Source organism: the organism of the source record quoted next, unplaced genomic scaffold (genome assembly GCF_019419815.1).
Source record: "Pyrus x bretschneideri cultivar Hongxiangsu unplaced genomic scaffold, Pyrus_bretschneideri_v1 Contig33, whole genome shotgun sequence".
In the NCBI taxonomy this organism is placed as follows: Eukaryota; Viridiplantae; Streptophyta; class Magnoliopsida; order Rosales; family Rosaceae; genus Pyrus; species Pyrus x bretschneideri.
In genome coordinates this window covers 3,106,440-3,131,585 of record NW_025999646.1, presented here as the reverse complement: position 1 = coordinate 3,131,585, position 25,146 = coordinate 3,106,440, and the positions used below count along the sequence as shown (strand labels likewise).

At 38.0% G+C, this 25,146-nt stretch overlaps 2 protein-coding genes and 1 pseudogene across 2 annotated transcripts; all 3 read right to left on the bottom strand.

Moving 5' to 3' along the window:
* Window positions 1-3,660: 3,660 nt before the first annotated feature.
* On the bottom strand, window positions 3,661-7,382 carry LOC103960654 (G-type lectin S-receptor-like serine/threonine-protein kinase At1g61550). The gene is given in 8 exon segments (XM_048591014.1): window positions 3,661-4,400; window positions 4,488-4,638; window positions 4,744-4,981; window positions 5,139-5,349; window positions 5,467-5,642; window positions 5,762-5,869; window positions 5,955-6,610; window positions 6,649-7,382. Coding segments are annotated over 8 exon segments (2,580 nt in total). The 3' UTR covers window positions 3,661-4,094.
* A 358-nt stretch (window positions 7,383-7,740) lies between these two features.
* LOC125480332 lies at window positions 7,741-13,771 on the bottom strand (annotated as a pseudogene).
* A 968-nt stretch (window positions 13,772-14,739) lies between these two features.
* LOC103961200 (G-type lectin S-receptor-like serine/threonine-protein kinase B120) lies at window positions 14,740-18,723 on the bottom strand. Its single transcript, XM_048591427.1, is given in 7 exon segments — window positions 14,740-15,170; window positions 15,273-15,420; window positions 15,508-15,745; window positions 15,842-16,291; window positions 16,430-16,540; window positions 17,196-17,993; window positions 17,996-18,723. Coding segments are annotated over 7 exon segments (2,604 nt in total). The 5' UTR covers window positions 18,540-18,723; the 3' UTR covers window positions 14,740-14,855.
* Window positions 18,724-25,146: the final 6,423 nt, after the last annotated feature.

Here is a 25,146-nt window from a genome sequence, read left to right as displayed (position 1 = left end):
TAAAAGTCCTTTACATAGATTACATATACTAAGAATTACATAAACATAAACATAAAAAAATTACATAAACATACTAAGAATTACATAAACATAAACATAAAAAAATTACATAAACATACTAAGAATTACATAAACATACTAAGAATTACATAAACATAAACATAAAAAAATTACATAAACATACTAAGAATTACATATACTAAGAATTACATAAACATAAACATAAAAAAATTACATAAACATACCAAATAATAAAACACACCAAATTACATAAACTTAATTATCTTCAGCTTGTTTCAATGCCCACTGGTACTCTATCAAGTCAATTTGTCGGGCATTGTGCATGTCTGGCATTTGAAATGCAGTATATCGTTCAATGAGCCTTTCATTGTAACGTTCATCCCTTTGTAATGGCTCATGTTGCACGGGGTCATCGGTGGCGTCATGAGCACAATATATACGTGTTCTTGAATTGTTCATCGGGTCTGACTCATATTCATCAACAGCTTCATAATCGTACTCATCTTCCACAATCATGTTGTGAAGAATGATGCACGTCATCATGATGGATCGAAGCGACTCTACATCAAACAATCTGGCAGCACCCCTGACGATCGCCCAGCGAGCTTGGAGGATACCAAAACAACGCTCCACATCCTTCCTGCACCCCTCTTGACAGCTTGCAAAGTGTTTTTCCTTCGCACTCCGCGGACGTGGCACTGTTTTGACAAATGTTGACCAGCGCGGGTAGATGCCGTCAGCTAGGTAGTATGGCCCGTCGTACATACGTCCGTTGACCTCATATGTAACTTTTGGTGCCTTTCCTTGCAGGACATCATTGAACACTGGGGATTGGGCAAGGACGTTGATGTCATTTTGAGCTCCCGGGACCCCGAAAAAGGCGTGCCAAATCCATGTATCAAAAGATGCCACCGCCTCCAGAATGATACTTTTTGCCCCTTTTCTGTCCCCGTAAGCGCCTTGCCATGCACTTGGACAGTTTTTCCACGTCCAGTGCATACAATCAATGCTTCCAATCATCCCAGGAAAGCCACGCATCTCCGCCTTCTTCAACAGCCGCTCCAAGTCCATGTGTGTGGGTTTGCGGAGGTACTCAGCGGTGTAGATAGATTCGATTGCTCCGCAAAACCTCATCAGGGACTCTAGAATGGTTGATTGCCCCATCCTCGTTATCTCATCCACTTGGTCTGCAGATGCTCCATATGCAAGCATCCGCAAGGCAGCAGTAATTTTTTGCTCCGGCAGTAGACCCATAGCACCAAAAGCATCTTTTTTTTGCACAAAATAAGAATCATGGTTGCAAACAGCAATCATGATATTGTTGAACAAATGTCGTTCCATTCTAAAACGACGTCTAAAGTACGTATCAGGGAATGCACTATTAGGAACAAAATAATCATCCAAGAGTTCCATACCTCGTCGTTGCCTGCTTCTATCAAGGTTTCCAGAACGCCTGGGCCTGCAGATCTGAGCCGCAGCTTGGATGACTCGACGGGAATGTGAGGCTCTGCCCCTTCTTACGTCGTCATCTCTCATTTGACGCTCCTCATCTTCTTCCCTCTCATTTCTTACCCCCTGGTGATTGAACATTGATTCTGATTGGTTAAACAAGTCTTCCTCTTCCTGATTCAATTCCCACATCATCCTTGAGGAAGAAGAAGAAGACATTGAAAGAAAGAAACAGAAACTATGAATATTGAAACTGATTTTTGTGAATAAGGAAGCAGAAATTATGAATAATGATAGAGATCTTGAGAATTTTGGTGTGAGATTTGTGAAGATGGATGGTGGATTATATAGAGGATTCAGAAAGGATTAGGTTCTGCATAATGCCACGTGGCATGCCGTCATTCGTTAAAAATCTGATGGAAATCTATCATCCAAGATTGTTAACAGATTATGACACGTGGCATGCCGTCATTCGTTTAAAATCTGATGGAAATCTATCCTCAAAGATTGTGAACCGATTATGACACGTGGCGCGACGTGATTGGTTAATAATCTTATCAGAAATCCATATTATAATTATTTATTTTGTATTATTTAATAATACTTAGGATAATGACACGTGGCGCACCGACAACGATTAAAAATCTTATCCGATATTACATTTAAAATTATTTTGTATTAATTTTATAAATAAAAAAAATACTAATATTTTATTGCCTATTGCCAGGGCTATAGAAGTGTAACGGTGGAGATGCAAAATCTATTGCCAGGGCTACTTACTGTTCATTAAGGGCAATTACTGTTCATTAGGTGGATTGAATAGTTTATTGCCAGGGGGGAGGGCTCCAACGCTGGAGTTGCTCTAAGACAATTACCTAGGACACTTTGGGGCCCCCAAAATTTTTTTAATATATCTATTTGTATTATAAATACTATGAAAGTAAGATAGATGACAAGGAAGGCAAACTGGCGCAGTGGAAGACATTCATGTATGTCAGCTACAATTGTCAGACTGGTCTGATGAATTCAGTTTGGAGCCAGATACTCTTCCATCTCACTTCTCGTGTTATTCTGTTTTGTGTGATCACAGTTAATTCACGTCAATATTTTATATTATTTTTTTATAAAGGTAATAAGACAAAAATAAATAGTAATATAAAATATTGACGTGACTTAATTGTAACTACACAAACAAAAGGATACAGGAAATGGAATGGCAGAGAATCTGCCAATTTTCGTTTTATAGATTATTTTAAGCTACAAAAAAAGTAGACTGCTCATAATTTCCCGTCTTATCAGATTAGAATTGTGAACTTACACAAGCTGGAAAGCCTAGTTCTTCATTGTAATAAAAGCTGGCATTTTTCCTGCCGTTTATAATCTCTAACAGCAAGACTCCGAAGACATATAATACTGAGCAAGTAATAAATTAGTACTTAACTATAAATATTGCTTCTTTGTTTCTGGTCTTAGAAAAATGTTATTCCAAAAAGAGAAGGAATGATTCTTAGAGTGTTCCCACAACCTATTTGTTTTTCATGTCCCTTCCACGGTACGTGTCAATCCAAAATCTGAATTTTTTGGGTTCATATTCTCATCCAAGAGAATATTACTGACCTTCAAATCTCTATGTATCACCTTCAAACAGGAATCATGATGAAGATAAAGAAGTCCTCTAGCAACACCTTGAATAATATTGAAACGTCTAGCCCAATCAAGCACAGCTCCTCGTGTTGGATCTAATGAATGCGGTCATTTGGAATGAAAGCAATAATGTCATTCATATATCCCATGCATTTTACAGTGTTAAACAAGCAGGCCAGAGACTACCAATTATAGTAATGAAAAAGGAGGCCTGTTACATGGAGAAATTGCAAGATGAAGAAGAATAGGAAGAACATGTAGAAACTCAAAGCATTAACAGCAGTTTCGGTTCTTGTTCACACAGGAATAATTTAATTTTTCCAGGAAAGCAATACTAACAATTGAATTTTGTTTTGGGTAAAATTCAGATGAACGAATTTTTTGAATATCAGGTGGATTCGCATTTGAAGCGTATTAGACCATTGGTAAACTTCACTACTAGCAAAATGACTTTTCCATTTTGTTGTGCAGAATATTTCTGCCAATGCACTCAAAGTCAATATCTTTGCTTCATCTTTCAGCAGTTTCACATCTTATTTCAACAGCTGAGATTATAAAACTCTGTACTATTCTCATTCAGTAAATGGTATAAGCTTACATCTATGTTTTATGTTGAATATTCCACATCAGCTGTTGAAAGAAAGAAAGAAGAGTTTAAATATTTCAACCCCACTTCATTTAACACCGAAGTCTTTTGTGATAAAACTCCACACCTGTCAGACCGTGCAGGTGATAATTAACAAGTTGGGGATGATATCGGTATTGTTGGAAATGAGTTTTAGCCCGTCTCTCTAATATTTTGACATTTTATACAATGTAACAAGCAATCTGACTATTCAACATATAATACTGCTCGACGAAGACTATGACTAGTCTATAACCAAACCTAGCAACTTATGTGGCTGAGATTAACTCGACTTGTAGGTCTAAGAACATGACCGAAATTCATTGCATTGTGATGCATCGGTATGGGATTTTGCCTATCTTCCTTCAATCAATGTTATGGTACCTTCATCCACCGAGAAAATGCTGTCGTAATGTGGGTGAGGATCGTAGACTGATGAGTTTTCGAAATTAGTAAATATAGGCTGCTTAGGCGGTGGAAGATCCTTTTCACTATTTAGCATGAAAACTACATCAGGCATGGTAGGCCTGTCCGCGGCCTTGTCCTGCACGCAAAGAAGCCCGATGTGCATGCATCTCGTTACTTCTGATATGGAATAAGAATCCGCCAACACTTCATCTACAAATTTTAATCCCCTGCCTTCATTCCACAAGTGCCATACCTGACAAAGTTCATTTATGTTGGCTACAATTATTAAACTGATCTGCTCATAATTTCATGATTCATTAGATTTAGGATGTGAGCTTACATAAGCTAGGAAGCCTAGTTGTTCTTCTTTGTAATAGAAGCTGGTACTTTTCCTGCCGCTAACAATTTCCAATAGCAAGACGCCGAAGCTATAAACATCATATTTTTCAGAAAATATTCCGCCCATGGCATACTCTGGAGACATATAACCACTGGACAAGCAATTCATTAATTAGTATTTAGCTAAAATATTGCTTCTTTGTGTACGGTCTTAAGAAAAATGTTCTTCCAAAAAGAGGAAAAGAAATGATGCTTACAGTGTTCCCACAATCTTGTGAGTATTTGCTAGACTCTGTGCCGCTTCAACGATTCATGGCAATCCAAAATCCGAAATTTTTGGGTTCATGTTCTCATCCAAGAGAATGTTACTGACTTTCAAATCTCTATGTATTACTTTCAAATAGGAATCACGATCAAGATAAAGAAGCCCTCTAGCAACACCCTGAATAATATTGAAGCGTCTACCCCAATCAAGCACTGCTCTTCGTGTTGGATCTGAACACAATACCCATTAAAATGTACAATTTAAAAAAAAAAAAAAAAAAAAAAAAAAAAAAGTGAACAGAGATTACCAATATGTTATTAAGGAACTTGATGGGTAACAAAAAGAAATTTTAGCAAGAAAGAAAGAGTGCCGGTGAAAAAAACTAACTGAATAGAAGAGTATCCAAGCTTCTGTTTGCCATGAACTCGTAAATCAGTAACTTCTCGTCATCTTTAACGCAGCAACCCATGATCCTAACAAGATTTTTATGTTGGAGTTTGGAGATCAACAGCATTTCATTCTTGAACTCTTCCATGCCCTGCCCTGAGCTACTAGATAATCTTTTTACTGCTATTTCCTTCCCTTCTTCCAGCTTACCCTACACGAGGCCGGCGACAAATTAATCATTTCACTATGCAGTTGTAGACTTGTAGGCTTGTAGCCGTTGTGAAATTAAATTCCCTATAGATGGAGAGAAAAAATAATGTATAATCACCTTGTAAACAGGGCCAAATCCTCCTTCCCCAAGTTTGTTTGTGATACTGAAATTGTTCGTTGCGATTAATATGCTATCAAAATTATAGATGAATAGCTCTGATGGATCATATTTTCTAATATATTCTTGAAGAGTGTCTCTTGCGTTCTCAATTGTATCAGTTAATCTGCCATTCCCTAATATGGAAAACGTAAGAATAAAAGACTGAATCAGATCGGCGGAATAACATATTCAGGTCAAACCAAGCATTTTGGTTAGTTTGCTCATATCAATCACATCCATCTAATTCTCTTACCCTTTTTGTTAGCTCGCAACCTCCGGAAACCAAAAGCTATGGCACCCAAGATACAAATCAAACAAATTGCTGTGAGGCTGGCAATTAACTTTAATGGCTTTCCTTCACCTGAAAAAATTGAATTAGTAAAACAAAATTTGTATGAAACATATAACTAGCTAATTGGAGCTGTACAAGCAATATTATCACTTACCTAGTTCTGAGCGGTCCAGACGAACAAAAAGATCTTGTCCGCCATAGGAAAATTCCTGTATATCAATTAAGTCATTGGACCAGGCCAAACACCCTATATCATTGACATATGCATAAGCCAGGCAAGAACAATTATTTAAGCATCTCGTTTTGCACTCTTCTGCATCCGAAGACCTGATATATTCATGAAAATCTGGTACTTTTAACCGCACCACCTTCAAAAACCCGTCTTCATTTCTTCTCGAAGCAACTGACTGGTTTGTATTAGTCTCACAAACGAATTTGGTTTGCCTCACACACCCTCCTGTCCTGTTTCCCTTGCTCCATTCCTCGTGTGACTTTGGTACAAACCCTTTCAAACACTTGCATATTGGAGTCCTTGGAGATTCAGAACGTTTGCAAATCCCGAAAGGTCCACATGCTGCATACTTATCACATGAACTGTTCTGTGCCACAAAGTTAAGAATCCAGTTCTCTCCACGCTCCGAAAACTTAAGCTTAACTACACCGTCTGAAGAGATGTCAAAGTATGCCAAAGTGTCCCCGAAATTATAAGAATAATACTTTGGTCCTTGCCTCACATTATCATCCAATATGAATCCACCTAGATACCCATCATTCGTACCTGGTAGCCCGATGAACTTTGATTTATCCCACAATGGATGAACTTTGATTTATCCCACAATATGAATCCACAGTAGGGAGTTGATCCATTAATCCAGATTACAATCTGTGATGGCACCTCTGGTGTCAGTCCAACCAAGAACAGCCCCATCGATGGATCACTCTCACTTTTCCAGGAAGTCAGGAATTTTGTATCTCCAGATTTGTTATCGAACCCCAGCAGCATACTTGGCAAAAGTGTGTCGCTAGGATAATCAAAACTCTGCCACAATGGATCAGCTCCTATATCATCATCTTTTACGACAAAGTTCCCACTGTCTAAAAGAGCTGCAGCTGAACCATTAGATGGCACCGAAATATTCGTTGACCAAAGAGAATTCAGTTTTCCATCTACAAGCTCCAGATTCCCCTTGCTGCTTATTCTCAAACTCGCCAAGGTGTCTGAAGCTGCAATCGACTTTTCTCTGTTGGCCACCCATACAACTTTTCGAGGAAATATACTCTTGTGCCACATCCCCACATATTTATTATTAACGGAATTATTATTAGGACTGAAGAATCCCAATTCGAAAACATGGCCAGGGGAGACAATAGTTTGTCCCTCTGATAATGGTTGCGAAGGGCTTATCTCATAAATTTCGGCACAACGGTGGCGTGACAGAAGAAGCAAGCTGAAGAAGAATATGAAGAACATGAAGAAATTCAAAGCATTTACTGTTGCAATACTAGTAATTGAATACCGTTTTGGGCTAAAATTCAGATAAAATAATTTTATGAATAGCAGATGGATTCGCATTTTAAGCATATTAAACTGTTAGTAAACTTCACTCTCAAAGTCAATATTTTTGCTTCATCTTTCAGCAGTTTCGCATTTTATTTCAACAGCTGAGATTATAAAATTCAGTAATCTCATGCGGTGCTTACGTCTGTGACTCTGTGTTTTATACATTGAAAGAAGCTTCTACACGAACTTTGACAACTACAACCAATTTCAACAAGCAGTCTGACTATTTAACATATAATACTGATAGACTAAGACTGACTAGTCTATTAAGCAAACGTAACAACTTATGTGACTCAGATTAAATTGAGTTGTAGGTCTAAGAACATTTCAGAATAATGATCGAAATTTCATTGCATTGGATGCAACGGTATGAGATTGCTTATCGTCCTTCAATCATTGTTATGGTAGCTTCATCCACAGAGAAAATGCTGTCGTAATGTGGGTGAGGGTCGAAGACTGATGAGTTTTCGAAATTAGTAGATATAGGCTGCTTAGGTGGTGGAGGATCCTTTTCACTACTTGGTATTCCGGCATGGTAGGCCTGTCCGCGGCCTCGTCCTGCACGCAAAGAAGCCCGATATGCATGCATCTCGTTACTTCTGATGAGGAATAAGAATCTGTCAACACTTCATCTACAAATTTCAATCCCCTCCATTCCATAACTGCCATGCCTGACAAAGTTCATTTATGTTGGCTACAATTGTTAAACTGATCTGCTCATAATTTCATAATTCATTAGATTCGAATGTGAACTTACATAAGCTAGGAAGCCTAGTTGTTCTTCGCTGTAATAGAAGGTGGTATTTTTCCAGCCACTAATGATCTCCAATAGCAAGACGCCGAAGCTATAGACATCAGATTTTTCAGAAAATATTCCGCTCATGGCATTCTCTGGAGACATATAACCACTGGACAAGCAATTCGTTAATTAGTATTTAGCTAAATATTGCTTCTTTGCGTAACGGTCTTAAGAAAAAAGTTCTTCCAATAAGAGGAAAAGAAATTAAGCTTACAGTGTTCCCACAACCTTGTGAGTATTTGATAGACTCTGTGCCACTTCAACGATTTGTGACAATCCAAAATCTGAAATTTTTGGGTTCAATTCCTCATCCAAGAGAATGTTACTGGCTTTCAAATCTCTATGTATTACTTTCAAACAGGAATCACGATGGAGATAAAGAAACCCTCTAGCGACACCCTGAATAATATTGAAGCGTCTACTCCAGTCAAGCACTGCTCTCAGTGTTGGATCTAATCACAATAATACCCATTAAAAATGTACAATTTAAAACAATAGAACAGAGATTACCAATATATTAATTAAGGAACGCGATAGGCAACGAAAAGAAATTGTAGCAACACATAAAAAGTGCCGGAGAAAAAAACTGACTGCATAGAAGAGTATCCAAGCTTCTGTTTGGCATGAACTCATAAATCAGTAACTTCTCGTGGTCTTTAACGCATCAACCCATGATCCTAACAAGATTTTTACGTTGGAGTTTGGAGATCAACAGCATTTCATTCTTGAACTCTTCCATGCCCTGCCCTGAGCTACTAGATAGTCTTTTTACTGCTATTTCCTTCCCTTCTTCCAGCTTACCCTACACGAGGCCAGCGACAAATTAATCATTACACCGATATCTGTGTCTTGCAGTTGTAGACTTGTAGGCTTGTAGCTGTGTGATATTAAATTTTCCTGTAGATAGAGAGAAAAAAAATGCATAATCACCTTGTAAACAGGGCCAAATCCTCCTTCCCCGAGCTTGTTTGTGATACTGAAAGTGTTCGTTGCGATTAATATGCAATCAAAATTATAGATGAATAGCTCTGATGGATCATGTTTTCTAATATATTCTTGGAGAGTGTCTCTTGTGTTCTCGAATGTATCAGTTAATCTGGCATTTCCTGATATGGATAATGTAAGAATAAAAAACCGAGTCAGATCAGCGTCCAAGCATTTTTGGTTAGTTTTCTCATGTCAATCACATCCATCTCATTCTCTTACCCTTTTTGTTAGCTCGCAACCTCTGGAAACAGTACGCTGTGGCACCCAAGATACTAATCAAACAAATTGCTGTGAGGCTGGAAATTAACTTTATTGGCTTTCCTTCACCTGAAAAAATTTGAATTAGTAATACAAAAGTTGTGTAAAACATATAGCTAGCTAATTGGAGCTGTACAAGAAATATTATCATTTACCTAGTTCTGAACGGTCCAGGAGAACAAAAAGATCTTCTCCGCGCCATAGGCAAATTCCTGTATGTCAATAAGGTCTTTGGACCAGACCAAACATCCTATGTTATTAACATGTGCATAAGCCAGGCTAGAACAATTTTTCAGGCACTGTGTCCTGCACTCTTCTGCATCCAAAGACGTGATATATTTATGAAAATCTGGTACTTTTAACCACACCATCTTCAGAAACCCGTCTTCAGTTTTTCTCGAAGCAACTGACTGGTTTGTATTAGTCTCACAAACCAGTTTGGTTTGCCTCACACACCCTCCTGTCCTGTTTCCTTTGCTCCATTCCTCGTGTGACTTCGGTACAAACCCATTCAAACACTTGCATATTGGAGTTGTTGGAGATTCAGAACGTTTGCAAGTCCCGAAAGGTCCACATGCTGCCTATTTATCACATGAATTGTTCTGTGCTACAAAGGCAAGAATCCAGTTCTCTCCATGTTCCGAATACATAAGCTTAAGTATACCATCTGAAGAGATGTTTGAGTATGCCAAAGTGTCCCCGAAATTAAAAGAACTATACTTTGTTTCTTGCCTCACATTATCATCTAATTTGAGTCCATCTAGATGCCCATTATTCGTACCTGGTATCCCGATGTAACTTGATTTATCCCACGGCCCACTTCTCCAGTAGGGAGTTGATCCATTAATCCAGACCACAAGCTGTGATGGCAGGTGTGGTGTCAGTCCAACCAAGAATATCCCCGTCGATGGATCACTCTCACTTTTCCAGGAAGTCAGGAAATTCGTATCTCCAGATTTGCTATGGAACCCCAGCAGCATACCTGGCAGATGTGTGTCACTAGGATAATCAAAACTCTGCCACAATGGAACAGCTCCTACATCATCATCTTTTACGACAAAGTTTCCGCTGTCTAAAAGAGCTGCTGCTGAGCCATTAGATGGCACTGAAATATGTTGGATTATGTGGCCAAGTGGCCATATACTTTAGAATAAACAAACCAAAGGTGGACAACACCTTTCCTTGTTTTGGGGAGAAAAAAAGGGAAAAGCAACAACACCTTTTATTATTGTGTTTGTTCTCTTCACCACCCGTGAGTTTTGGCTCCTTCATAATGGAGGGTTTGGTTGCTTTCTTCCATTCGGTTGTGTGGTAGAGAGCAGAGGAGAGAGCATTCGGCTCTCCCATTTGAAACAGTGCTGCTCCTTCCCATTTGTTTGTAATCCCCTTTTGTTAGTGATCACTCAATCAAAGATATTTGTGCTACATTTTGTGGCTTTTGGGAGAGAAGGAATTTGGTATATGTTACCATCTTCTTCATTTGTTCTTTGTGAGAGTGAGAGCTATTGGGTGTATGTGGGCTATTGGGTTTGAGAGTTAAAACTCTATTTGTAATCTCCTTTTGACATTAGTGGAATTTCCTCGCTGTCTCGGAACTGGATGTAGGCTTACGCCGAACCAGTATAAATCTTTGTGCTCTTTTTTGGATTATTTGTCTTGTCATATTTTGCCGTATTAGCTTTGGTTTCATATTTGAAGCTTCCGCACAACAAGTGGTATCAGAGCTCTGGGTTTCGACTTGGGGCTTTGTACAAGTATGTCTATGAAACCATCGAATATGTCGGTGAAATATGATATTGAAAAATTCAATGGGAGGAATGATTTTAGCCTTTGGCGGGTTAAGATGCGAGCTGTGCTAGTTCAACAAGGGTTGCTTAAGGCGCTACAGGGTGTGGAAGCCTTGCCACAAGATTGGTCTGCTGAAGAAAAAAGAAAGAGAATCTGGTGTTGTGGGTACTCTTAAATCTCTCCACTACATATGGAGATTTAAGAGTTTATAAGGATTCCTTGTTATGATTTGAGAAAGTTGCTTAGTAGCCTCTATGTATGTTTGTGTTATGTCAGTTGCTCTTCATCGGTGTTTTTTATTGTTTTGGATATTGGTATGGTTTTGCTTTTTTTTGGTAAAGTTGAATTCAGTGAGGGCCAATTTGTTGAGTTCTGCAAGTTTGGATAGTGAGGCACCACACTATTTTGGATACACCACATGCACTGCGGAACATTTGTGTGGAACCCTCGTGTAGAAGGCAAGTTATATGCTTTCTAACTTTGTTTGGGCTATGGACATTTGGTTGGATTTGTTTGCCACTGCTATTTGGTCTGTTGGTCTCCATCATCTGCAATTAGTTTTCTTGAAGACTCCAGTTGAGGTATGGTTTTGGATCTCCTACTGATTATTTGAATTTGAAATTTTGGTTGTCCTGTTGGTGATCATGTGATGATGGTAAACTTGAGTGAAGGGCATATTTTCGTATGTGGTATGTGAGACTTTGTTGCCAAATTTGTAATCAGTTTTGACTTGGAGAATGTGCCATGCTATGTGAATGAGTCTATTGGTGCAGTTTAAGACCATGGTGTTTGTGAGCAGGTGGAGTTCATTGTGTGTCCAACTTTGGTATGGTGTACTTGATCTTTTGTTGGTGATATTGAAGAATCTCAGTTCTTCGTTGGAATCACCTTTTGTTTTGATCAAGGCACTTATGGTTTGCAAAATTGGAGAAGACGGTAGAGAAATGGTCTACTTTTGTTGGCTTTGGTACAGTTTGAGTCGAGGTGGAAATTGTTATGAGCACTGGTAAGTTTGGGGAATTTGATTTAGTTCCCGTTGTCTTTAGTGTGTACTTTGGGTGCTTATGGTGATTGTTGATTCGATTCTCTGTGATGCTTTCGGAACTTGGCCAAGGTGGAGATTGTTGGATTATGTGGCCAAGTGGCCATATACTTTAGAATAAACAAACCAAAGGTGGACAACACCTTTCCTTGTTTTGGGGAGAAAAAAAGGGAAAAGCAACAACACCTTTTATTATTGTGTTTGTTCTCTTCACCACCCGTGAGTTTTGGCTCCTTCATAATGGAGGGTTTGGTTGCTTTCTTCCATTCGGTTGTGTGGTAGAGAGCAGAGGAGAGAGCGTTCGGCTCTCCCATTTGAAACAGTGCTGCTCCTTCCCATTTGTTTGTAATCCCCTTTTGTTAGTGATCACTCAATCAAAGATATTTGTGCTACATTTTGTGGCTTTTGGGAGAGAAGGAATTTGGTATATGTTTCCATCTTCTTCATTTGTTCTTTGTGAGAGTGAGAGCTATTGGGTGTATGTGGGCTATTAGGTTTGAGAGTTAAAACTCTATTTGTAATCTCCTTTTGACATTAGTGGAATTTCCTCGCTGTCTCGGAACTGGATGTAGGCTTACGCCGAACCAGTATAAATCCTTGTGCTCTTTTTTGGATTATTTGTCTTGTCATATTTTGCCGTATTAGCTTTGGTTTCATATTTGAAGCTTCCGCACAACAAAATATTCGTTGACCAAAGAGAATTCTTTTTTCCATCTACATGCTCCAGATTCCCCTTGCTGCTTATTCTCAAACTTGCCAAGGTGTCTGAAGCTGCAATCGGTTTCTCTGTTGGCCACCCATACAACTTTTCGAGGAAAAATACTCTAGTGCCATATCCCCACGTACTTATTCTTACCGGAATTATTATTAGGACTGAAGAATCCCACTTCGAAAACCTGGCTGGGGGAGACAAGAGTTTGTCCCTCTGATAATGGTTGTGCAGGACTTATCTCGTAAACTTCAGCACAATGGTGCCGTGACAGAAGAAGCAAGCTAAAGAAGAACAGGAAGAACATGGAGGAATTCAAAGGATTAACACTAGTTTTGGTTCCAATTTGCATCTGAATGGTTAAAAATTGCTGGGAATACAATACGATGGAACATTGAAATACTGTTTTGGGCTAAAATTGAGATGAAAGAATTTTATGAATAGCAGGTGAATTCGCATTTGAAGCGTACTAGACTATTCTTAAACTTCACTGTCAGTGAAATGACTTCCATTCTTAAGTCAATATCTTTGCTTCATCTTTCAGCAGTTTCAAGTTTTATTCCAACAGCTGAGATTTACTGACTTTGCTTCATTTTTCAGCAGTGTCACGTTTTATTCCAACAGCTGAGATTTATTGACATTGCTGCATCTTTCACGTTTTATTCCAACAGCTGAGATTTACCGACTTGACTTAATCTTTCGGCAGTTTCACGTTTTATTTCAGCAGCTGAGGTTTATCGACTTTGCTCAAGCTTTCAGCAGTTTCACGTTTTATTTCGGCAGCTGAGATTATAAAAATCTGTACTCTCATTCGGTAAATGATATTACTTGCAACTGTGTTTTGTACAATGAAAGAAAATTCTACACGAACTCTGAGAGATTAAGGGCTAGTGTGGGGTTGATGTACCTTTTTTTAAAACTACTTTTGTTGTGTTGTGCTGTGATAATAAGTAGTTGTGAAATAAGTGTTTGATAAACTATAATTATAAAGTACTTCTAGCAAAAAAAACCAATGTCGGAATGTTTTGTAAACTTTTATTATAGGTATATCTGACTTTGTAAAATGATTGAAAATGACATGATGTTATTTATGCTTTTATTTTTATCATTTGACAAAATAAGATATAACTCAAATTCTAAATAATTATCAGAGAAATTCGCATTAACACCACCTAACTATACATTAGGGCCCATCACCTTACATCCATCATTCCTATTTAAATTAAACAGATGACTGAAATCAATCTCATCTGGTACAAAAGGTATTGAAGATTTGAAGTCTACAAATGCATAGTCTTAGTCGAGAAAATCGGATTCGACCTTTGCAGCCATTGTTACAATACAGGACTAGCTAGAGATGAGAGAGCGTGCTGTGAACAGTGTAAAATTAGCCTCCCAACTCCATACCGCCCTCCACTGAGCTCTCGAAGTCATGCATGGAGAACTTTGAAATATGTCGTACACAACCTGTGCACAGGCAACAATCTTAGAATGCCACCGTTAGTATGTCTCGTGGGCATCTGACAGCCGTTGATCAATATTAACGCGGACACGTCTCAATCAAAACCAGTGTGGAACAAGATATTGATCCTTGAGGTGCCTACTTCATTTGTGACTAAATTTTTTTCAAGGGATGTAATGTTCCAGAAGCATGTTAAGGCAATCTGCAACATTGGTAGAGTGATTTTCGCATACGATTCTGATTGGAAAGTGAAGGGCGGTGGTGCAAGAGGGATGCTATTGAGTATGACAGTCATCAGAATCCAAAATTTCACTGTCTCTTAGAATTCCGTTGTTAGTATTTACTTTTCCCCTGACGATTGTTTAACTAAAAATTACAGGCTATACAAATTTTACTAATAACCCCCATAGGAGATGGAATAGCATATAAACATGGAGGAAGATTAACTATCATCTCCCTTCCAACATTGTAATCGTTACATTGTTCGAGGATGCTACATCCTGGCCTTCTGTACCAAAATTTGTTTCCACGTGTCTCCTAATTGAAGTAAACATAGGTTGTACTGGTAACTGAAGATTTGCAGCTTCACTTTCCAGCATTAACACCACGGCCGGCATGGTTGGTCTACTAGCTGCATAGTCTTGCACACACAGCAACCCTACATGTATGCATCTCAATAATTCAGTTTCATTCTGGGAACATGTTTCTGCGATGGAAGGATCAATGAGGTCCACTGCTCGATTCTCGTTCCAAAGATGCCACGCCTGAAAACGTTCCAAAAAATTCATATTCCATTGTTGTAGTTACTGATTGGAGAAGTAGTAGCTAGGATTTGGCAATTAAAACATCATGTAAGAATAACTTACATATCCAATAAGGCTTAAGTGTTCCGTTGATCGCAAACTTGTGTTCCTTCGGCCACTCACAATCTCTAGCAGCAATACACCAAAGCTAAAGACATCTGACTTTACTGAAAACAGACCTTCCATTGCATATTCAGGTGACATATAACCGCTGCATTACGCATATTGTGATCAGATTGATAATTTTAACATGAGATAAATAAGTTATATTGCATTAGTGTTGACAAGTTGTTCTTACTATGTGCCAACAACCCGGGCTGTATTTTCTTCATTTTCATTACCCCCGAATATTCTTGCCATACCGAAGTCTGAAATTTTGGGAATCATATCTTCATCCAGCAAAATGTTGCTAGCTTTTAGGTCCCGATGAATAATTCTAAGTCTTGAATCACGATGGAGATAAAGGAGCCCTCGTGCAATCCCTTCAATAATCGTGAAGCGTTTTCTCCAATCTAGTAGTGATTGGTTGGCTGGATCTGTCATTTTACCAAAAAGACAACTGCTAAGTTAAACAAACTTCAGATATGTAATTATCAGAAAAGGAACACTTGATCAGCTGAAAGAGAACATACTGAAAAGAAAGAAATCCAAGCTTTTATTTGGCATGTATTCATAAACCAGCATCTTTTCTTCTCCTTCAATGCAGCAGCCCAAAAGTCTCACGAGATTCCTGTGTTGTAACTTAGCAATCAGACTAATCTCGTTCTTGAACTCCTCCAATCCTTGAGTAGACCTTCTCGCAAGTCTTTTTACAGCTATTTGTGGTAGCCCTGGAAGGCTACCCTTGTAGACAGTACCAAATCCCCCCTTCCCAAGCTTATTTTCTTCAGAAAAGTTGTTCGTAGCAGCTGCTACACAACTCAAATTTAACAGCCGTAATTCGGATCTATTTACTTGATTCCCTTCTGAATAAACATTTACTGATCCTGAAGCATCTGTTGAAAATTCTTCTCTCTTTCCAGCATCGAGCGTTGATGTATCACCTCCCCTTAACCATGAAATTGAAGAAGTGGTGGGCAACACTAGATAACAAAAAGAAGAAAAATAAGTTAGAAACTAAATGGACAGGAGAATAAATCATGGAACAGTTACCAGTTTTCTTAAGTTAACTAAAAAATTTGTCCTCTCATTAACCAGAAGGATGGAAATGTGCGTCCTACCTTTCAATTTTGCTTTAAACTTCCACAAAAGCAATAGGATGATGACAGCGAACAATGCTCCCGCTACAGAAATTACTGCTATCACAGCGGTGGACAATTTGTGCTTGCTACCTATATATAAAAGGAGATCAATTAAAAGATTAGTGCAGTATAATGCGTTGTAAGTTGTAAAATTTCAAACATTTAATAGTTATTTGAGCAGTTTCCTGGCCGTTTCCGTGCTATGTTCTGTATTTTCAATGATTTGAATATACAGCACAGAAAGCATGTTTGGCCTTGATATTATTAAAGGACATGGAATCAAAAGACAATAACTTATTTTTCGTTTTTGGATGGATGACAAAAAAAAAACAGATCAAGCGCTGCTAAAGTTACGAGTGCAATACGACTAAAAGAAAAATCGCTGCAGAAGAGTTGGCCAGATAAAAGGACAATTCAAACGGAATGGGAAAACAAGCAAAGGCGTTTTAGATTATCTTTTATGGACTCGCTGCTGCAGCTTGCCTCGAGGCAAATTTAGAATTCAATGATCCACAAAAGGCAGAAGGTTTGATTTCCTGTGAAATGCATGAGTTTAAATTTTATCACAGCAATTGAATGGAACAGAACTTAAGGAAAATGAAGTGACTAAAATTCACCATTTGCCTTTTCTTGTATTGAAAGTAAAAGCCAAAACCAGAAACCTCAATAATGAACACAAATGGATTTTAGGAAAAGAACTGAATCGAATAGCACCAACTACAAGAAAAATGGATTTGAACTTTACCTAAATCTGAATGCGCAACACGTATATGCAACGTGTTTCCTCCCTTTGTAAATTGTTCGACATCAATCAAGTCTTCGGTCCACATCATACAACCAATCCCTTGAACCATTGCATATGCAGTACAAGCACAATTCTCGAGACATTTCTCCTCGCAGCTCTCCCCTGGAACTGCAACAACCAAGTCTGCAAAATCCGGCAACTTGGCACACCTTATCGCTACAAATCCATCTGTTTCATCCCTTGCCACCGTTCCATTAGAACTATTTCTCTGACACTGCAAAGGGGTTTTCCTAGAACACCCTTCCGACCAATTTCCCCCAGTCCATTGATCCAAATTCCTCGGTTGAAATCCATGCATACAACGGCAAATTGAACTCGATTCATCAGATGCACTACACACCCCAAACCTTCCACATTTGTTGTAAAACTCACATTGGTTGGTCTTGTTAGGATGAGATTGTATCACTTCCCACTGGCTCTTCTCTTCCGCCCACAGCAGCTGCTCTTCGTACCCGTCCCACCTTATCCGAAACCTCAACTTATCTGAAGGATTCCACGATCTGTATGTAAAATATGGTTTCCCATTCTCATCACTAAGCTTAAAACCAAATGCATAAGTAGTTGGCATATTCGGAAGTCCAATGAATATCTGCTTGTTCCAATGCCCGCTTCTCCACCGCCGTTCTGATCCTACCCATATCACAATCTGCGGCGATCCTCGAGGATCAACCCCCATTGAGTACCCTCCGGCCGAAGGGTCACTTTCCGACTTCCACGAACTCAGAAACCGATTCTCTCGATCTCTTCACTCACCTCAACTTTCATTCCCGGCAAAAATGTGTCCGCTGCATCGTCAAAGCTCTGCCAATAGACCACGTTGGCATCGCCGCGGCGGGAAAGAATAAGACTTCCTTCGTCATGGAGTCTCGCCGTCGAGTTAGTGGCGGCTGAAGCGTTAGTAGACCAAACAGCGGTGCCATTTCCATCCAAAACAACCAGATTTCCATCACTTCTAAATTCCAAGACTCCAGATTTATCAGAAATTGGGTTTTCTCTGTTTGCAACCCAGATCACTGACGGGTCCGAAATTTTGTAATACCGAATTCCGACGTACCGGGACGATGAATTCCCCGGACTGAAGAAACCCAGTTCGAATATTTCGCCATCCGAGATCAGTCTCTCTCCATCTTTTATAGATTGCCCCTGCGAAATCGAACTCGACGCAGAGCAAAACAGAGGGAGAGACCAGCAGAAAACAATAAGGAATGAGAAGTTACAAATTCTGGTACCTGGGTTTTTTCTATCGACTCCCATTGATGAACTCAGAGAAGTGCAGGCATTCATTAGCAGCAAACAAAAAGTCTTAAGTAGGTAAGGAAGAATGATGTGGGTGCGCGTAAAGGTGGCTAAGTCAGCATATGGGCATCAAAGGCGGCGTTCTGCTGCTCTTGGCTGACTCTGACTCGCTTTTTCTAAGAGTTGCGGAATTAGGCGACAGTGTTGTATTGGAAAAGTATATATATTTTGTGAGGCTGGAGTGGTGACTGTTTGTGTTTTGGCCTCGGGCCCTTTGGAATCTGGATGTTTGCAGGAAGATTACAATTGTTTGGTCGAATGGCAAAGGACTTGACCTACCACATCGAGGAATATTGGTTGGTTGAAGTCCCTGTGGAGTGGAGTCAATGTCACATTGGATGACACGCTTTAAAAGACAAATTTTTCCATATGTTTATACTATTAGGGTTAAGAACATAATGGTTACCTTTCTTAACATTAGGTGATCCAAAAAAAAAAAAAAAAAAAACATTAGGTGTTCCAACATATCAACTAGTCATTTTTTTTATGTGTATACTATACCAACCGGTCTTTTTGTTAATGGTACTTAATTCACTTTTGTTGCAGAAATTTCAAGTTTGACTCATATAGATGTGGAGAATTAGATATATTGATAATGAGTTTTCTTTTTTAAAAGGAGATCAGCTGATGGATTCACAACTGTTCTCCCTTCTTGAGGCCGAGAAGACTCAGAGGCATTTCAATCGAACACAGGACGTGCCGTGCAGATACAAGCTTAGAATCGTTCCAATTACTGTCCACCCCGTCGTAGTTGATAATGGGTTAAGTTGCTTAGTTAACTTGCTCCATTGCTACGTTGTACTCTAGTGATATTTTTTCACTTTTGAATTGTAAGTAAGAGGTCTTTGTTTGCTATGTGCAGGTAAATCAAATCACTTTTCAATCAAGATAAAAATCAAATTGCTCTAATATTTATTTTAGAGTAGAATAGCTTGGTATAAAAGGAATAGGATTTCTCCCCTGTTATTCTCCTACCCTCTGGTCCCCTCTTCTTCTTTTTTTTTTTTTTTTTTTTTTTTTTTCTTTCTCTTTCTACAAAGAAAGCAACAAAAAATATTGACGCGACTTAATTGTGAACGTTCAAATAAAAGGGTACTAGAAGTTAGAGGTTTTATGTTTGATTCTCGTCAAATATGAATTTGAATATTATTGCTAGTATATTGTGAAACTTAGCCCACTCTCACAGCTTCTTAGTTTACACAATATGTTTGTTAACAAAATAAAAAATAAAAAAATAAAAAAAATAAAAAGAGTATACTAGAGGGTAATTAAAATGGGAGAGGAGAGAATCCGTCGGTATAGAATAGTCATCGGATCCTTTTTTTTTTTAATCCTAAGGATTCTATGATCGTGACCGTTAATTGTACATCGTACAGTCAGTTTTTATTAAATACTATTATATTTAATTTTAAATTTTAAAATAATTTATGATCGCACGATGTACGATTAACGATCATGATTATAAGATCCCTATGATTCCTAGATCCTTTTCCCAGAAAAAGGATGGGATTGGGACCCAATTGATTCCACCATGTTCAATCACGGTTCCAACTTTCCGTGTTCTTAATTTACTTTTAATAACATTTTTAATTATTAGAAGGTACCTTGTCTTTTCTCGTGGTTTAATCGATTAGTTCGACTGGTGACCAACTTTTAAACTATACATGTGTTTTTACGTTGCCCTTGGGATTAGGGACAATCATAGAACCATCCCATAATTAACATGAGTTTAAGTGTTGACCATCACATTGATCAGACGGTGCCAGGAAGGTACAATTTTTTAAATTTTAAACGGGCGAACCATGTGGTCTTCTTAGTCATGTAATACCATTGAAACGGAAAATAGATACAAACTTATGCATAAATGAATAGAAAATTGTAGAAATGGTGTCTCAATTTTATTTTTATTGAAGTAATGGTCTCTTAGTTAAAAATTTATGATTATTGATCTATTAACTCATCAAAATGTACAATTATGGTCATTTTCATCAACTCTGTTAGAATTTCGTCAAAATAAATCATGTTGGAATGCCTGTTGCTACAATTGAATTAAGATTGAGGAGTCATTTCTCTAATTAGGTTCAAGTTGAGGGATCATTTCTGAATTGTATTAAAATTGACGGAACATTACTTCAATTGTTTTAATTTGGTTTTCCATATTTACCCATTGATTCAGCCTTACGTGCGTGGCACGTGACTCATTTTGAGGGAAGTTCTAACTGAGTTAATGAAAATAACCATAGGTGCAATTTTGATAAGTTAGGGAACTAATAGTTATGAATTTTTAGTTGATGGACCATTATTCCAATTAGGTAAAAATTAAGAGACTATTGCTACAATTTCCTCTAAAATAAAACATTATTGATATGAATAGATGAATTTTCCAAAAATATTATTGACACTATAAAATATTCACACATTACCTTTTTTTTTTTTTTCCTAAGTACATATCCAAGTGTTAATAACAGCTCTTCTCGTAGGCATAATCGACTACGTAAAATTTTTCTTGATTTCATCATGGTAAACGTTAGGATACTTAGCTGGCATTATGGTTGAGTAATTTATCCTGTTACACAATTAGACTTTCGGTTCTGGGCTTCAGGCCTTCTCCTCGTCGAATTCAACGAGAAAAAATGCATTTTATGATGTGGGTTGTCTCACATATTTACAGAGACTTTGACAACACAAAATTTAAGGTAATGTTAGGAAGATTAAATTTGCAAACTAAATAATGTGTTATTCATAGGAATGAGCATGTTTATCAACACTTAAGTAATAAACCAATCAACTTTCACGTCCTGTAATTTTTAAAATTTTATCTACAAATTTAGTCTCTCTAGCATGAGATTCAGACCAAGCATAGTCGTGATGGCGGGTGAGAGGGCAGCTAATGTGGCAATCTTGAATTACTTGAGCTAGCTTGCTCCTGTTGTTTGTGTCCATGAACTGGAGAAATTTTTAGTTGTGACAGGAACATGGTGGTATACCACGTGTTTTTATATAAGTGGTGGAAAATTTTATTTTTTAAGTTATTAATTTTTTAACACATATCCTATCATTTATATAGCAACACATGATGTACCATTCCGTGTGACGGTCACACTAAAAAACCTCTCCATGAACTTGTTTCAGTCACCTTGGAGCACGAATGGGAAGACAGTATCTCCTTCGGCCCGATTATGATAAGAAACCTTAGTTTTCCAAGCTTCGGTTAGCGTTCCTGCAGCACCGTTGAACATGATAATGTGTTGACACAATTCTAGATACAAGATATCCCCATCATTTGGGTCGAAAGCAAGCACACGTACGATGTTATAAAAGCGGCGGTCCAGAGTCCATTTCATGGGAGCGGATTAAGCGTAACCATTGTTTTCAGGTTCACTCTGCCAATTAAGCTCCAATAGTATTTGCCTGCTGCACCCTGATTATGTTGCTCGTAATCCCAAACACACAGATCACGAAAGGAACCTGAACGCTGGCACATTCGCATACAAGGTCCTGATGACCATCTAAACACACCTAGCAAGTCAGATGTTGCTGCATCTTCACCTTCAGGCTTATCAATGAAATGACAATTAGTGTAGTTCTTACCATCATCTTCGCATCCACCAGTAGAAGTAGTAGTAAGACTCGCGGGAGGAGTGATACAGTTGTCGTCGTTGGAGTAGGGATCCAAACCAATAACAAAGCCGTCGGTGCTCAAGAAGTACAACATTCTATTGAAAACAACTGCCACTTGCCTTGAAACCAAATTACCAACGCAAAATTTTGTGTTTTTTTGGGTATAACACTACTCTTTCTGTTCATTTACGAGTCTCGGAAGCAAAAATCTCCGCTTTGAATTGGCCGAGGGATGAATTATACCTTTCATCTTTATCATCATATGGAATAATAATTATTCGCACAACCCTTTGTTGACAATATCCACGTGCCGAAAGATTGTTAGAGTTGTTATCAAATTAGTTAGTTAAATAGCTTAGGCTGCAAGCTAGTCATGATGGCTATATAAACTGTATTCTCATAGTTGTATAAATCAATTTAGTATCAATGTAATCAATTACTCTCTCTCTCTCTCTCTCTTCTTCTTTGATACATGCTCTTTCTGCATTTATGTGTTTGTCTGCATTTCTGTTAACATGGTATCAGAGCAAGTTATCCCACGTATGAAGCCAAACGACCACATGTGCTCCACGTCACCCCGTTGTGTTGTCCACATGTTAGGCTCGAAAATTCGCCACACGTGAGGGGTGTATTGATGGGAGGAGAGACCTTGCATGGGCTTATAAGAGGTTGGGTTACTCCCCATATTGCTAATTGGTTTTATAGTGGAACCTCAATTTTCTTCACCTTATACCTATATTGATACTCACAAACACGGCGATCACCAAGGTTGTTGTAGGGATTGCACATGAGTCCAACGATTACTTAATTTGTTGGTGCATTGAGGAGGGCGGGGAAGGGCATCCCATTGCTTGGTGTATGGATAACATATGTAGTAATTCTGCTTATCAATTTGGACACGCAAAAAGTGGTCATCAAAACAAGGATTGTTAGAAACAAGTCTGCACCAACGCTTGCACACGCACTTGCATTGAACTGCGGATTTACAGGGAAGCCGACGAAAGATTTCAACCAATATGGAATCATGGAGATCGTCAAGATTGAAGCCGATGGTGTTGGTGGTGAGTTTTGATCTTTTGAATCTTTGGTGCGTCTCATGAGGAAAAATTAAGACCTATGATCGATATCGATGCGTTATCGCAACTGATATGTAGATCGATTGCAGTTTACACTCCATGCACGTACACGTATATATAAATAGCGACTGTTGTAAGAATTGGTCGTTGGCCGCTTCTAGTTTTCAGGCAACGGCAAGGTCATCCCTCGCTTATGCTTTTAGGGTTTTCTCTACTAGTTATTTTTTGGTCTCTGTTAGTTGTACAGAGTATTAATCTATGTTGAAACCTGTTTATGTATTTCTTTTAAGTTTTTCAGCCAAAATGGTCCCTGAGATTTGCATAACTTCTCACTTTGGTCCCTAAGATTTGAAATCTATAGAATTGGTCATTGAGTTTGTCCGCAATCAATCATTTTGGTAAGTCTATAAAAAAATCTCCATAAATAAGAATAAAATGACAAAAATACCCTCAATTTTTGTCTAATCATTTTGGCATGTTGATTATTAAATTGAGGGTATTTTGTCATTTTGATCCTTATTTTACATAATTTTTCTCAGAATGACCAAAATGATTAATGGTGAGCAATCTTAGGGACCACTTCTATTGATTCCAAATCTCAGGGACCAAAGTGAATATTTATGCAAATCTCATGGACCATTTTGGCTAAAAAGTCTTTCTTTTATTCATTGTTCTACAAATGTTGTAGAAAGAAACTAAAACTATTATTCATACTATGTTTGCATAAATGATGGTTTTTTTGTATGCTAGTCTGTTTTAAGGCTCAATATTAATTGTTCTGTCCGTTAGATGTAGATAATTTTTATTTTGATACTCCTCATATTCAGTTAGTTTCATTTGTGAGGATCAGTTGACCCCATTTAGTGGGAAAATGCTTTGTTGTTGTTGTTGTAGTTTCATCCGTGAGTATCAGCTTGGAATGTGTTGATCTAGATTTAATTTTGAGTAGATTTGTTTGGGCTCTTACTTTTAGCCCCATTTTTCAACCCACAAAAAAAAAAAAAAAAAAAAAAAAAAAAAAAAAAAAAAAAAAAGAGGAGGTACTCTACCATTGACAAAATAAATTAAGGCAGATTAGATTCCTTCCTCACAAAATCTGCATGCTAAATGCATAAAGCTGCCTATTTGGATTACCATAGATATCAAGCCAAACACGATCATCTCGACCTGCTCCTCCACTGGAATTTAAAACTCCAACTAAAAATAAGTCAAAATTGAAGTTTGCATGTGTTCCTTGCATTTTACCAATACTTTTTTAAGTACAACAATATATTTTAAACGAGAAAGAGAGGGATAGTTTGGCTAAATTACACAATAGGTAGTCTAATTTGGTATCGAAATCGTCATACGTGAAATTTGAACATAAGACATCTCACTTACAAGTGAAGATGAATATCACTATACCATAGTACTGAGTAACAATTTTTTATCAACACTTACTGGACGAGAATATTTTATTTTATTTTTTGTTTTTTTGTTTTTTGAACAATCAATATTATCTACGCTAAGGGGAGAGGGCGGATTTAGCTTTATAATGGGCTAGCAATAATATGGTTCAAATTCATCTTTAGCGAAAATCGAACCTAAGACCTCTCACTTACCATTGAAGAAGAATACAACTAGACCGTAGTACTAAGTGGCTATTGGTCAAAAAAAATGGGATGGACTAATGTACCCATGTGCCTAAAACTAAAGTCTTCCATTCATCCTTTGCGCATACTTGGTGACTTAAAGAATGAATGACTTAAAAGAATGAATAGGAGTTCTACTCAAAATTGTTCGTTGTCAATTTATACAACTTTGTATCTATGATCAGAACTGTTCATATTATAAATCCCTCTATATAGAACGCCTCTACAAAAATTCAATTAAAACTAAGGTCGTTTAGTCATCGAACT